This window comes from Rhamphochromis longiceps, linkage group LG3 (assembly GCF_057381845.1).
Source record: "Rhamphochromis longiceps isolate RC_006_pf linkage group LG3, R_longiceps_female_GT1.1, whole genome shotgun sequence".
NCBI lineage: Eukaryota > Metazoa > Chordata > Actinopteri > Cichliformes > Cichlidae > Rhamphochromis > Rhamphochromis longiceps.
Window position 1 is genome coordinate 29,355,024 of NC_140559.1, and position 13,917 is coordinate 29,368,940.

A 13,917-nucleotide genomic window follows, 5' to 3' on the forward strand; every position below is an offset into this window, starting at 1 on the left:
ACTTTCGCAACGATTTGTTTGAACAGATTAAACTTACACGTCAGTAAAAAAACAAACAAAATACAATGTGAACATGCACAACAATCTCTTTAGCACACGCCAAGGAACACATCACAAACAGGTCAGTTATTTTTTAAAAAATGCTTTTATAATTTTATAGGTTCAAAAGAAAAAGAAGAGCGAGGACTTCTCCTCCACAACTTACCAACAGGCTGCACGAATCATGAACGAATCGTTCAATACTCCAGAATCACTTTACTGACTCATGAATCATGATTCACAAGCCCCACTGACTCACTGACTCATCCCTGTTGCTATTAGCAGCAATGTATCTAGCTTATAATTAAAATTGTGGAGAAAAACACAACATCCAGTATCGTAACAAAAAATTTCTGCTCTGAACTGGAAGAAAAAAACCCTGAGTAGAAGCTCACATCAAGACAATAGCTCCTCGGTTCACAGTAGCATCGCTCTGCTAACATGCTAACAACACATTTAAGCTACTCACCCCCTTCCTTCCTGTGCTGAATCATGTGAACGAATCACTCACTCACCCCCTCCCTCCTGGCTCACAGCTTCTTCTTCTGCTTGGTTGGCCACCAATGTTAAGGCGCATTACCGCCCCCTGGCTCACAGCTCAGTGGACATTTAGTTGAGAAAATATATATTTAACACATTTAAGGAAAATACTAATAAAATAAAAATAAACAAAATAAATGTTTATTAAGCAGTTTTGATAGGAAATTGCTTAATTTTAGAAATTTTTTAGCTCTTTTTTGCTCTATAAAATAGTTGTTTTTTTTAATCATTCATCTTAGCAGTAGGATATACATGAAAAGAGAAACAAGTTAAGTTTCAGTGAAAATGTAAATTTTTTGCACTCTCTGGTCAACTGACTCAGTGAATCAAATGACTCAAAATATCCGATTCACTTTGGTGAGTGACTCATTAAAACCCGATTCAGTAAAAAGAATCAAATTTACCATCACTACTCGAAACGGAGCAAACTAACGGAAGCTGATCAGCTTCCGGGGGGCAGGGGGCGTAGTTAATATGGAATATACTTGTAGCGAACCACCGAATGAAGGATGACACTTTACTCATTAGGTTTTGAAGACTTAATGGCAGTAAACCATTAACCTCACCATAGGAGCTGGGGATTTATACACAGAAACAGCGTGTAAGTTAAAAATCTACACTCTTAACAATCATAAACCTTACATCATAAAATAGGATTCAACATAAAATTTAACAAATGTAGCCTCTGTCACACAAAACATATAAACATGTCCTTATCTACGTCATGAAACTACCATGTGCCTCTATCAAGGGGGCTGCTAATGACAAAAGAAATCTCCAAGGGACTGATGCTAAAACTACGCCGACAGTGTTTCACGGGAAATCGTCCCTGCAAAATAAAAGCTTCTAAACTCAAACACAAAGCTGGTGATAGGAAACAGCGATAAGTGCCAAAATGAAGTGCAAGGAACTAAATAAAAGTATTTAGGGTTATTTACAATACTGTTTGCAAATGTAGTCAACCCTTCTCACGTTGTGTCAAAAAGGATAAGATGACAGAGGCGGGCAGTGTCACGGTCCTGGGTCGGTGACCCAGTGTTTTGAGTTCCTTGTGTCTCTGAGTTTTTGTATTACGATCTTAGTTCTCTTTGTTGCCCCAGTAGTCTAGTGTCTTAGTTCGGCTTTCTTGTATTCTCTTCAGTATTTTTTAGTAGCCGCCCTCTGTGTCTCCTTGTTATTGTTCTGTGTTTCTTAGTTGCTCTGTCTCCCCTTGTCAAGTCTGCATCTATGTTACATTTCCTGTTTTACTTTGAAGGCCTGTGTCCTACGTGAATGTATTGAGTTTCGCTTCCCTTGGGTCTCGTTATATCCGTCAAATCGTCAAACACTTAAAGTAGCATCACCCTGCCACTCCACCAACCTGTACAAGAGGCCAACATGAAAAATTACTTTGTGAATAATAATTGTAGTTTTCCAGCTAACTTCACTATCTTCTCCTCGTTCTTCCTGTTCTTGTACAACCTCTCTCTCTTCATCCTCCTCACTAAACTAGAATTGTATTTGCTGGTAAATGACAAAAATATAATCTCATAATAATTATTACAAGAGCAGTTTGGGATTTGTGATTGTTAACAGGACAACACACGGCTTAGTTATGTCAAATCATCATCACTGAATGTGGGTTAACAGAATCTACAGCTTTATCATTTGAGGTGAATTTGACCACATGTCCACTCTTACCTGTTTCTCTTTGCTCTCTCCCTCTCTGTCCTCCTCTCTCAGTCCTTGTTAAATGTTACAGTGGGGGAAAAAAACAACATGAACTGATCCATATCGGTGTATAACAATAGCTGGACACTCACAGGTGACATCATTTTGATTTGCTGTCACCTGGATCTGCAGCTGTACCGAAACACTGAAGCCCAATTAGATCAGAATAGGAACAAAAATCGTTAAAAAAATAAAATAAAAATAATAAAGTTCATCAGCTTCTCAGCTGGCGACTCGCGATATACCAGCAGACTAGTGGATCAGAAGGTTAAAGTTAGCTAATAATTTCAAGGGGTTTAAGCTAATATTATTGATGCTTTTTAGAGAAGAGATAAAAATAAGCAGACACTGTATAAGTCACAGCAACGTCCTCGCATTATCAGAACAGTTTGAACTTTTGTTGTATAGTTAAAGTGTGTTTTAAAATGGCATCACTTATTTGTATCATGACCTCTTTATCTTCTTTCTGACACACCAATGAATGTCTTATTAGTCAATTAATGACTGAATGAGTTTTTTTGAGTACATCATTTATGTTAATTAATTAATGTTTGAGTTATACAAGTTAACTTTGCAAAAGCTTAACTTAAATATGATATAAATGTTAAAGGATTCCTCAGTTGAAATTAGACATTTTCATCCATAACTATGACATAAATAAAGCATCCGAAAGCAATTCGGGCTCGTCCGGGATTTGAACCCGGGACCTCTCGCACCCAAAGCGAGAATCATACCCCTAGACCAACGAGCCACACGTGGTCATCCGTAGAGCTCACAGATGTTCGGTGATTTTGTCACTATGCTGACTAGCTTTCATTTGTTGTAAGTTGTTCTGTTTGGCAGCTAATCTTTCACATACACAGTAATAATGAAATCACCGTCCTCCGCTGCTTTATGTTGGCAGGTTCTGTGTGGAGAGATTCTGACTGGACGTTGTTACTGGGAGGTGGAGTGGAGAGAGAGGGGAGATGCAGTCACATACAAGAATGAAGAACATCAGTGTAGATTTAGATTTGCAGGCTGTAATATAGAATATTCTTAAATATGCTAACTTGAAAGGTCCTCTTTGTAAATCAGGTTAAGATTAGTGGTACAAGTTGTATCACAGAGTCTCCCAGCCTTCGCTTCCTACCATATACATGTTACAATTTGCTATGGGGGTGCTAGCTGTATTACACAAGGTCCTTACCCTTCATCTTTGGATATATGTATATAATAGGTAAATCTCAAATCAACCAATTATGGTGGGCCAATCTGAAGGAAACTTTACATGAACATTGTCAGACGTGGAGCAAATATTTAAATCTGTATGTTAAAAAACTAAACAAAAAAATGTGTTATCCCAATTCTCACTTGAGACATGCAAAACAAATTTGCAGTGAGTGTACTTTGCATGTACAGTTATTACAGGTTCATGTTGTGGTTTCAGACAGGTTCTTTATGCTTGAATTTGTTGTGCAGGCTGTAAAGGTGGAAGCATTAATCTTCCTCTCTGTTTTTCTTCATTTTTTGTAATGAAATAAAGTGAGCTCAGTCTAATTTCACCCCATCAAAGTTGCTTGGCGTCTAGTCCATCTGCTCTGGTCCTGATATCAGTCTCATATATATTATAAAATCAGGACATTTGTGTTTGGTCATTTATTTTTTGTAACAGTGCTTCTTGGCAATGAACCTCACACCATTGTGTACAGCTCTGTGAAACCTTAAATGGAGCCACATCTGTGAGGAAAATGCATTTGTGGGTTGAAATAAACAGGCTTTGGTATAAGAGTATTTAGTATTAGTGTATTATTAGATAACTAAATGTAATTTTTAAAAAGTTATGCCACCATTATTATAATGGTTGAGAGCTGCAGGTTTGCAGATATTTAGTTTTTCCACAGTAAACTGAACAACAGATTTTCACAACCCGACGTCAGCACACAGAGGAAGCTGTGAGGCGTTTGATTGGACAATGGCGGAGCGTTATGTAATTCAGGCGCCTGACGTCATCAAACCGCGCCAAACAAAGCTTCATGCGTAAAAGGGAGACAGGAGAACGGGATAAAGTTTAGTTTTTCTGAGGTTTGAGGTTTTGTAGAAGCGGAAAGTGTGTAATTTCAACGCTCTGGAGACATCTTCAGAGCCGAGGTGTTTGTTTGGAGCGGAAACGCTGAAGCTGCTGTGAAGAATAAACAAAGAAGAAAATGCCGGTTTTTAAATTTTAAAGTCCGAAGAGCGAGAGGAAAGCTCAAAACGTAAGTCCGTCTCGGTTTAAAGCTTTTAACATAGTCGTATTGATTTTTTTAGTGGCTAAACAGGGTGGTTGTAAAAGTGACGGAGATATCGATGTTAACTATAGAGATACCCGATATTTTTTAGCTGCGGGCAGTTTGAAGTACGACATCATATGGGTAGTTATCAAAACACACACTTGTTGCAGGCAGGATTTGAGTCTCATTATACAAGTATGAACGGTAATGTTCGGGTTTTCTTGTAGGCTCTGGGATTGGTTGGGTTATTTAGGCTAGGTGTTTACATCTGTCTGCGTGGACGGCTTGTGTCAAATACATGGCCAGGAAAAGTGATTACGTGTGTGTGTGTGTGTGTGTGTGTGTGTGTGTGTGTGTGTGTGTGTGTGTGTGTTGTTGTTGTTGTTGTTTTAACAACAGAGAAATGTTGTGTTATATTTGTTGCGATTTCTGCTGCACTCTTGGCCAGATCTTTCTTGAAAAATAGATTAAAAAATTTTTTTGAGTAAAGCTTACTTTTACCTTTTTACCTGGATAAATGAAGGATGTATAAAAGTCAGTGAGCCAAAAACTAATTGAAGTGTTCTGTCTGCCTCTAAATGACTGATGTTTGACAGATCACAGGTCAATTAGTCATTGCATGAAGGGAAATTATCCTGAAATAAGGAGGAGGAGGTTTTATTTACTCAAACGCTAGTCAAATTCTCAGCAATAACAGAGAAAAGAGAAAAGCCTGTATTTATGTTGAATCAGTTAAAATGGGCACTTGGTGTACACAGACACATCTGACATGTTTTCGGGGAAGGTCTTGCTTTTTTCACTATGAAAATGCAATTCATCATAGCAAAAGACTGCTGGTGTGAAAACTGACACTTGATGGTGATGTACTGAGCTGTTTGGAGTCCTGTGTGAGAGTCTTTCGATAGTCCTTGACAAAACAATCTCCAGACTAATCCAGCAGATCTTGAGAAAATCATAGTCCCTTGATAGATTTACACTGTGCTACAATAATGAACTGTACACTGCAGTTGGTCAAAACTCTCATGATCAAATTCAGTCCAGCATCAACTTTATTTTGTTTTTTTAATTTGCCTGGAATGTGGCAGCTTATGAGCTCGGGAGGACAGTCTGCTATTATCATTGTATGCCAGTAGTGAGAATATGTGTAGAAGGAATCTGAGAACTGCTCTGTTTGATCAGGATCAAAGGTGATGACAGTTTGCATGTTAAATACATCGCAGCACATTGTTCGTTCAGTGGTGCTAGCTTCAGTTATTGTGCAGATGTACTGTTTATGTTTCCAGGGGAAACCTGGAGTCAGCAGAGACTGAAGAAGTCACTTGGATGAGTGATGAAATGCTACGTCCAGATGGACAGCTGGACGATTGAGCGTGCATCACAACACTCTATCTTTGACTTTATTTGGGATTAAATGCTTTAAATCTTAAATTATATTTACTTATAGATGTTCGAATAAGTGTTTGTGCAACATGGAAAGAAATTTGTTTCTGGTGTTTAGCAGAAAAGGTCTTGAATAATTCTGGGATTTTGTTGTAGGATCTGAATTTGATTGCTGGTGTTGGTGAAATTACACAAATAGATTGCAGAGTGCCATGTGCTTTGTAATTGGTGCTGTAGGTTCACTAATTGGCTCAGAAGTTGTGAGGTTAAAGATTTGCTTTGCTTAATTGTTTTGATGTTCTTCTTAGTTGCAGATGGTTGCCATGTTTTGGATGCTGTTGTAAGTTGTAGTGGTCATTTTAGTTGCAGAAGCCAGATTGACTTGATGCTTGATGTTGGTTTGTCTGATCGCTGGAGCTGCTGTTGTTTGTAGGAGGTGCTTCATGTAAGACATTCTTTTGTCACAAGTGTTGGTGTAGTTTTAGTGGTTGGATTCGTTGCAGAAGTTGTTTAAAAGTTTTAAATATCTTCTTTAGCTACAGTAATCAGTGTATTTTGGCTTTGGGTGTTGTTGTGGGGGCGATTGTTGTGATTGGTGCCATTAAATGTCAGTTGTTACAAGCACATGTGACTGATTTCACTCATATTTCATTAGAATTTTCATACTGTACATAATGTGCTGACCAGCATTTTAAAGGTGCTCTCTTGTATAACAAGGGTTAAATATGCAGTGTATGCTTCAAACCACTCCTTTAACAAAACTCCCACTTTTACTTGAAACATAGCAGCTCCAGTCTGTACAACTATTACAAATATTTTCCATTGGATCCCAGAGAAACTCACACAGTCACTGACACTGAGAGGAGAAATGGCACAGAAAGTTCAGCTCGACCGAGAAACCTTCTCTTGTTCCATCTGTTTGGATCTACTGAAGGATCCGGTGACTACAGCCTGTGGACACAGCTACTGCAGGAACTGTATTAAAAGTTTCTGGGATGAAGAGGACAGGAAGGGAATCCACAGCTGCCCTCAGTGCAGGAAGATATGGCATAGCATACAGCTAGGGCTGGATTGTGTAACCCTGAATCCTCCCTTAGTTGTGAAGGCCTGAAGCTGGGGCTTCTATGATGCACTGTTTCTTTTTCAATCACCTGTTTTAACACGTCTTTTACACCTCTCTGCATTTAATCATTAGTTATTAATCTCTGGCTCTCTTCCACTGCGTGTCTTTGCCCTGTCTTCCTCCCCTCACCCCAACCAGTTGCTACAGATGTCCGCCCCTCCCTGAGCCTGCTGCTGCTGGAGGTTTCTTCCTGGTAAAAGGGATTTTTTTTTCCATCCCACTGCTGTCAAAGTGCTTGCTCATAGGAGGTCATCTAATTGTTGAGGATTTCTATTTTCTCTGTATTATTGTACGATCTTTACCTTACACCATACTACACTATAGAGTTTAACTGAATCTTTATTTACTGTGTTGATTTATTTAACCTGTCTTTTGCATAATGACCTTTTAATATTGTAAGTATAGTGATTTAACTTCTATTTTGTTCATTACTTTGAAATTAACATTTACAGCCTAAGAATTGTGTTCACTGGTGTTTTAAATGCACTCTTCTATATTAAAAGATGGCTCAAAATTGAAACCCTGATAACTCCTCCCTCTTTTACCTGAAACTCTGTAGTTCCACTCTGTCCGCATATTTTCTAAAAATAGTTACTATATACAGCTGGTAGAATAAGTATTAAACATGTCACCAATTTTTCTAATTAAATTTATTTCTAAAGGTGCTACTGACATGAAATCTCATCAAATGTCTGTAACGACCCATCTAATCCAAACATGCAAGGAAATCAAACCATGGATCTCCATAAATTTTATGTAATGACGAACAATCACACAGGGAAAACGTATTGAACACACCTACTGAAATGTATTTAATACTTGGTAGAAAAGCCTTTGCCTCATCTCAGCTCAGGTGTGATTTTGGCCCTTCCACACAGACTTCAAAGGTTCTGTGGGCCCCTTCTGTGAACTCTGACCTTTAGTTCTCTCCATAGGTTTTCAGGTGATTTCTGTAGCTCTGCACATGTGCTAATTGGCTCTTACACAACTCTTCTTGTACAGAATGCTGTTATTCAGTTCAGTGCTGGATTTTGCTACAATAGTTATCCTCAGTCAGAAGGAGAGGCTGAAATCCAGGAGTAAATTGTAAGAGTGGAGTTTATTTACATTTAGATGGATGGTACATAGAGTTATGGCATAGTGTAGGAGAATGTGGTACGGTGATTTGGTGTGGCTTATGCAATCAAGAACAGGAGATATATTAGAAGATAAATAAAGATTAAAGGGTAAAATAGCTGGCTGCAAATTCCTCTAAAACAAATCTGCTAAGGAGGTGCATCAATCTAATACCACTCCTTAAGAGCGTTCACATGTAGTAAAGCACTACCCAAATGGGCCACAAGGGATAAAATGTTTATGCCTTAAAAGGGGAAAAGTGCAGAAAACAGCATCTCTAACAAGTAGAAAGCGATCTCATGGTAATTTTACTAAAGCGAAACACTGAAACTGAAAATTTATCACACAAAAACTGAATTCAACATTTATAAATCTGCTCTGATTGTATAGAAAAGAATTAAACTGTTCCATCTGTTTGGATCTACTGAAGGATCCGGTGACTATTCCCTGTGGACACAGCTACTGCAGGAACTGTATTAAAACCCACTTTGATGAAGAGGACAGGAAGGGAATCCACAGCTGCCCTCAGTGCAGGAAGACTTTCACACCGAGGCCTGTCCTGGAGAAAAACATCATGTTAGCAGCTTTAGTGACTCTCCTCCACAGAGTCCAGACCACATTCACTCAGCCGCTCCATGCTGGACTTTGTGTCGGAGCCACTGCAGAGTTTGTCAAATTGAAATAAAAAGAAGTCATCAAGTTGGGGACAGGTTAAAGTGTTCATTTTAGTTTTTAGTTTCTTTGGTCTCTATTCCTGCTGAGAGCTCACTTTTGTGGTGTTTCTTCTCTGCATAGATCACCCGTCATACTTTAGAGGCACTGATTAGAGAAAAACAAGATCTCATGTTAGTGGCGGGCTTTCAACAAAGAAGGGTTTATAACATTTCGAGGTGAGGATGGCAGAGGAAAACTCTTTCACTGTTTAATAGAAAGATTCTTATAGTGAGCTTTTAATTTGTCAAAAAAGTGTTTGTTTGGTTTTTTTGTTCCGTTTGAAGAAAAAAAACATTTTAAAACCAAATGTTATATAAGGGGCATGATTTAAGTTTGTTTGGTGGAAAAATTAAATGAGTGTTTCCTTCGAGTGTTCATGAAGCAAAGAGAAGGTCTGGAGGAATTTCTCTTTCTTTGAGGATCTAAAGAGAGGAGATGAACTTTGGTGCTTCCATGGACTTTTCTGTATTTAGGAATGGATGTTCATACGTTTTTAATGATTGATTACTCGTGTGTTTTATTTTCATTTGTGTTTTTGGCCATGGATGTACGTAAGAGGATTGGGTCACTGGGGCTCAATCACAAAAACATCTGTCATGAGAGTTTTAAAATAAACTGCAAACACCTGCTTAGCAGCTTTTAGACGTGGGTTCAATTACATATTGCAATATGGTGAAATCTCTAGTCAAACGCCAAAGTGGTCTCTAAAGATGGGCCGCCGCTCTGACCTCTTTTATCCACATACACAGACAAAAACACAACACATCATGTGAGCCTGAACCTTCAGTTCAGCTCATCCTTAAAACCTTCCCTTCCGAGAGAATTACAACTATGTTTTTCACTTAGCCGTTGCCTCCCTTCTTTCCAAGATGATGATGATGGTGAAAATAATAATAATTCCTGACATGCAGCGCTTGGATGTCTCTGACCTCCATACAATGGTCCCTTTGGGAAAGTGTATGTGTGATAGAGCATAATTTGTGATGCTATTCTGCACTCATATAACTAAGTTACAAAGTGATATTACTATTATTAAAGTGATCAATACATAAGGCATGGACAAATGTTCTGAATTCTGAAGGAAAGGAAACCAAAACTGAAGTGTTGTTTAAACATGTGACCATGAGCTAATTTCAATATGAAACCACTGAAAAAAAAATTGTTTTTTTTATGCTTTTGTGTTTTGAAGATAAATAAACCTGCTGTTTGTCATTCATTAAAATGCTTTCTGTCTTTAGCTTATGAGACACAATAATTGGCATAGGTTGATGAAATAAAAACCTCCTGCTTTATTTTTTCCCATTGGGCACACACTGAATCCCATTTGTTCTCAGATATTTATACTTTGGCAGCATAAAAATACTGCAAAAGCAGAACTATAATCCAATTTTTACACACATTCCAGTTTTTTATGTTCTAAGAAGATATTTAAAAGAACCAAATACGTTCCCACTCTGTCTGTGTGACCTTACATTAATGTTTTATTCATGGAAAAATGGACAGAATAAGCTTACAACTTAAAAACTAATATTCTTATGTAGTCTGGTATGTATGGTCAATGTATAGCAAGTGCGATATAAAGACATAAAGTATTGTTACATTTGACCTCTGATCTTTCCTTTAAGGTCAATAGATTGAAAGTCAATGCGATAAGAATGCCATAAACAGCTAAAAGTGCATTAAAATGGGTTTAAACAGGCTAGATTTTAAAAGCCTGCACTTTGTGGGGCAGTAAGAACAAGTGCAAACTTCTTATAGTTTAAAAAGGAAAAAAACTTAAATGAATAAATAGATAATGACAATATTCCCTTCAAAGTAAATCCTGCCCAGACAATGAGCTGCCTCAGTGGAGGTTTGTGCTGCGGTTTTTGTTGATGATGATGTTGATGTTTTGATCCCTGTTATCTTTTCAGGATGCTTCTACATTCCTGTGCTGGTTAAGAAGAAAGAGTAGACGATCGATGGAGGGACGACATCGAGAAAGGAGAGAGGAGGGAGAGGAGGAGACGATACATGAGCAGGCGAGAGAAAGAGGGGAACAGAGGGATGGTTCTCTTAAACCTAAATCGGGGATAAAGATGGAGGAGGAAGATGAGGGAAAGGAAACAGAATTGATGAAGGCTTCTCCCAGAGATGAAGCTCAAAGTCAGCTGATTAATGGACACACCCCAATCTCTGCCTCTTCCTCTTTCACCTCTTTTCCCTTCATCTCCTCCCCTCATCAAGGAAGGGGGGGCGAGGATGAAGAGGAGGTCAGAGTCGCCATCCTAACTGTTGAGGATGAGTCCTGTCCTTCAGAGCCCTTTGGCACCACCCAGTTTGAACCAACCAATGAGGATAATGGACAGGCAGAGAGTGGAGGGGAGGGGAAGGAGGATGGAGAGATGGAAGGAGAGGAGGAGGCGGCAGAAGAAGAAAATGAGGAGGAGGAGGCGGCAAATGCTGAGGAGAGAGAGGAGGAAGGGGAGCTGGCGTCACCTGAGGCTCATCTGCAACTTAAGGTAGGACCCACAGTATTTTTTTTTATCTTAGTAAACTTGATCATTTTCAGGCTTCTGTTTGATTAAGCACTTGTGTGTCATGCGCGCTAGAAAGGTGATGTGCGGGATTTATTTTGACACACCTGCCCTACTGTTAGCAAGAGGACCCAAACACTCAGATTCCCTCTTTGACAGGCTTGTCCAAAGTCCAGCTGGGTGGCCAATCATCACTCTAGGTCAGATTTTATATGACCTGTCGTTCCTAATTCAAAATATATTGTGTATTGCTCGCCACCATAAATATAATTAGCCATCCATCTATCGATCGATCAGCTTCTGCTTCTCCTTCGCGGGGGACGCTGGAGCCAATCCCAGCTGTCATAGGGCGAGCGGCGAGGTACACCCTGGACAGGCTGCAAGTCGGTCGCAGGGCAACCATTCGCACTTACATTCACACCTATGGGCAATTTAGATTAATCAGTTAACTATCCCCACTAACTGCATGTGTTTGGACTGTGGGAGGAAGCCGGCGAATCCAGGGAGAACCCACACCAACTCCACACAGAAAAGGGGCTGATGGTGGAATTGAACTCAGGACCTTCTTGCTGTGCGGCAACAGTGCTAACCACTGTGCCACCGTGCTTAATAAAGTGTAATTCACCCTATTGTGTGTAATTTCTGTTTTTATCTCATGGTGGCAGCATAGTAGTATAATTCTTATGCTTAAAAAAGGACCCCTGAGTGATTTTCCAGTGGTGCTCTTAGTATAATGTTTGGTCACCCCTGCCCAATGAGAAGCACGTGGTGAGAGTGGGAAGGAAGAACTGCCTTTTAACAGGAAGAAACCTCCAACAGAACCAGGATCAGGGAGAGGCAGTGAATGGTTAGGAGTCAGGGGTAAGGGAATACAAAGAAGAACTTAATCATGTATATTTTCAGTATTTGGATTAAAGGATCATTCTCATTATTTGAGACTGGAGGTTTGCCCATAAAGTGGCTCCTCTGTGGGTCAGTCTAATACTCACCACCTCAGTTTTAGATCTTCGGGGAAACAAAGAGCTGGAGAATTTAGAAACTCTGACAAATGATTGAAAAGCCTGACACATTTGTAAAAAGAGACAACACTTTAAGGATTATTCATGAACACGTTGGGATAAAGAACGACATTTTAAAAATTTCAACTATTTTAACAGTCGTCCAGTATAAAACCTCATTCAGATATTTAAAGTGTTTTTGAAGATGCCTTGATGCCCCATCATATTCTGCTGCTGTAATTGGCTAAAGGTCAGTGTTCATACAGTTTGCATATATGGATAAATATCCCAATTTGCTTACGATTTCTACCTTGCAGCTTTTGTATAATCCAATATGGTGAAATATCCTAAAATGTGAGAGGCGCTTTAATGAGCTCTGTCTGTTCTGTTACATCATGTGTAATTACACTGTGTTCACAGTAGGTCCACAGCAGTGGAGGATAGTCTCATTCAAACAGAATAAATCAGTAGGATCTTTATTTTCTCTTGAAGTCCATTTACTGATTGGTATATTTATACTTTTAAACTATAAAAGTGTTTCTTCTACTGCTGCCAATATATTTTTATACTTATGAGTTCCTGCTTCTTCTGCAATTATCCAGCAGGTGGCGCCAGTGCACACTTTATCTCCTCAGTGTGAATGAAATACACCTGATAGAGATGTGTAGTGAGTGAAACACCGATGCAGAGGTGTGTGTGTGTGTGTGTGTATACACAAAGGGTTTGAAATGCCCTTTGTGTGTGTAAGTTTACACATATACACATTTTATTTACACTATGTAAATGAGAAGTAGAAAAACAGTTTCTGAAACTTTTCAGAGCGGTGTGAAGGTGGAGCTTTCGACTTACGGGGATTGTTTGCACATACTAGATTAAGTACATACTAAATCAAATCTCAGCATGATGCCATAATGATCTGTGAGCAGCATTATGGCATCATGCTGATATATGAGAATGTCAGAAGGAGTTTCTGTGTCTTTGTGGAGTCAGAGAGAGCAGATGAACTGTAGTGCTGCATGAAGAACAGGCAGAGAAAGTGTGGTGCCAGGGGCTGGGGTGAGGTGTGCGGCAGGAGTGACAGATGAGATCAGACAGGAGTCTTCGTGGACTATGATGTTGGCAGATGACATTTCGAATTGAGCCTAGAGGTCGAGGTAAACTCTGGAGTGAAGGGTAAGGAGAGTGAGTAGAAGCAAGACAGAATACATGTGGGAACAACAGGGAAATAGCTGATGTCAACGATCCAATAGCATTTGGTGCAAAAGAGAGGTGAAGAGGAGAGTGCAGGCATGATGGAGACAGGTTTCAGGGTGATTTGTGAGAGAAAGATCGCAGCGAGAGCGAAAGGGAAGGCTTACACGATGGTAGCGAGACTAGCTATGGTCTATGATTTGGATACACAACAAAAACGCGATGGAACTTCCAAGTGTAAGACCAGAGAGAAGATGGATGCATGCAGTGAATTATGACACGCAGAGGGTTGGTGTGACAGAGGAGGATGCTGGGATAGGGTGAGGTGGGTTGCTTTG

The 13,917-nt window shown here is 39.5% G+C and overlaps 1 protein-coding gene and 1 non-coding gene across 2 annotated transcripts in view; one reads left to right on the forward strand and one right to left on the reverse strand.

The window, feature by feature from the left end:
- Positions 1 to 2,968: 2,968 nt before the first annotated feature.
- trnap-ugg (transfer RNA proline (anticodon UGG)) lies at positions 2,969 to 3,040 on the reverse strand. Its single transcript has one exon. It is a non-coding gene; the product is annotated as a tRNA-Pro (tRNA).
- Positions 3,041 to 4,287: 1,247 nt separating this feature from the next.
- The window catches only part of LOC146673885 (F-box/WD repeat-containing protein 7-like), a 48,526-nt gene continuing 38,896 nt past the window's right edge, over positions 4,288 to 13,917 (forward strand). Inside the window, exons 1-2 of the mRNA XM_085392799.1 lie at positions 4,288 to 4,526; positions 10,788 to 11,375. Coding sequence (XP_085248925.1) covers positions 10,836 to 11,375 — 540 coding nt within the window. The 5' untranslated portion in view covers positions 4,288 to 4,526; positions 10,788 to 10,835. The remainder of the gene's footprint in view (positions 4,527 to 10,787; positions 11,376 to 13,917) is intronic.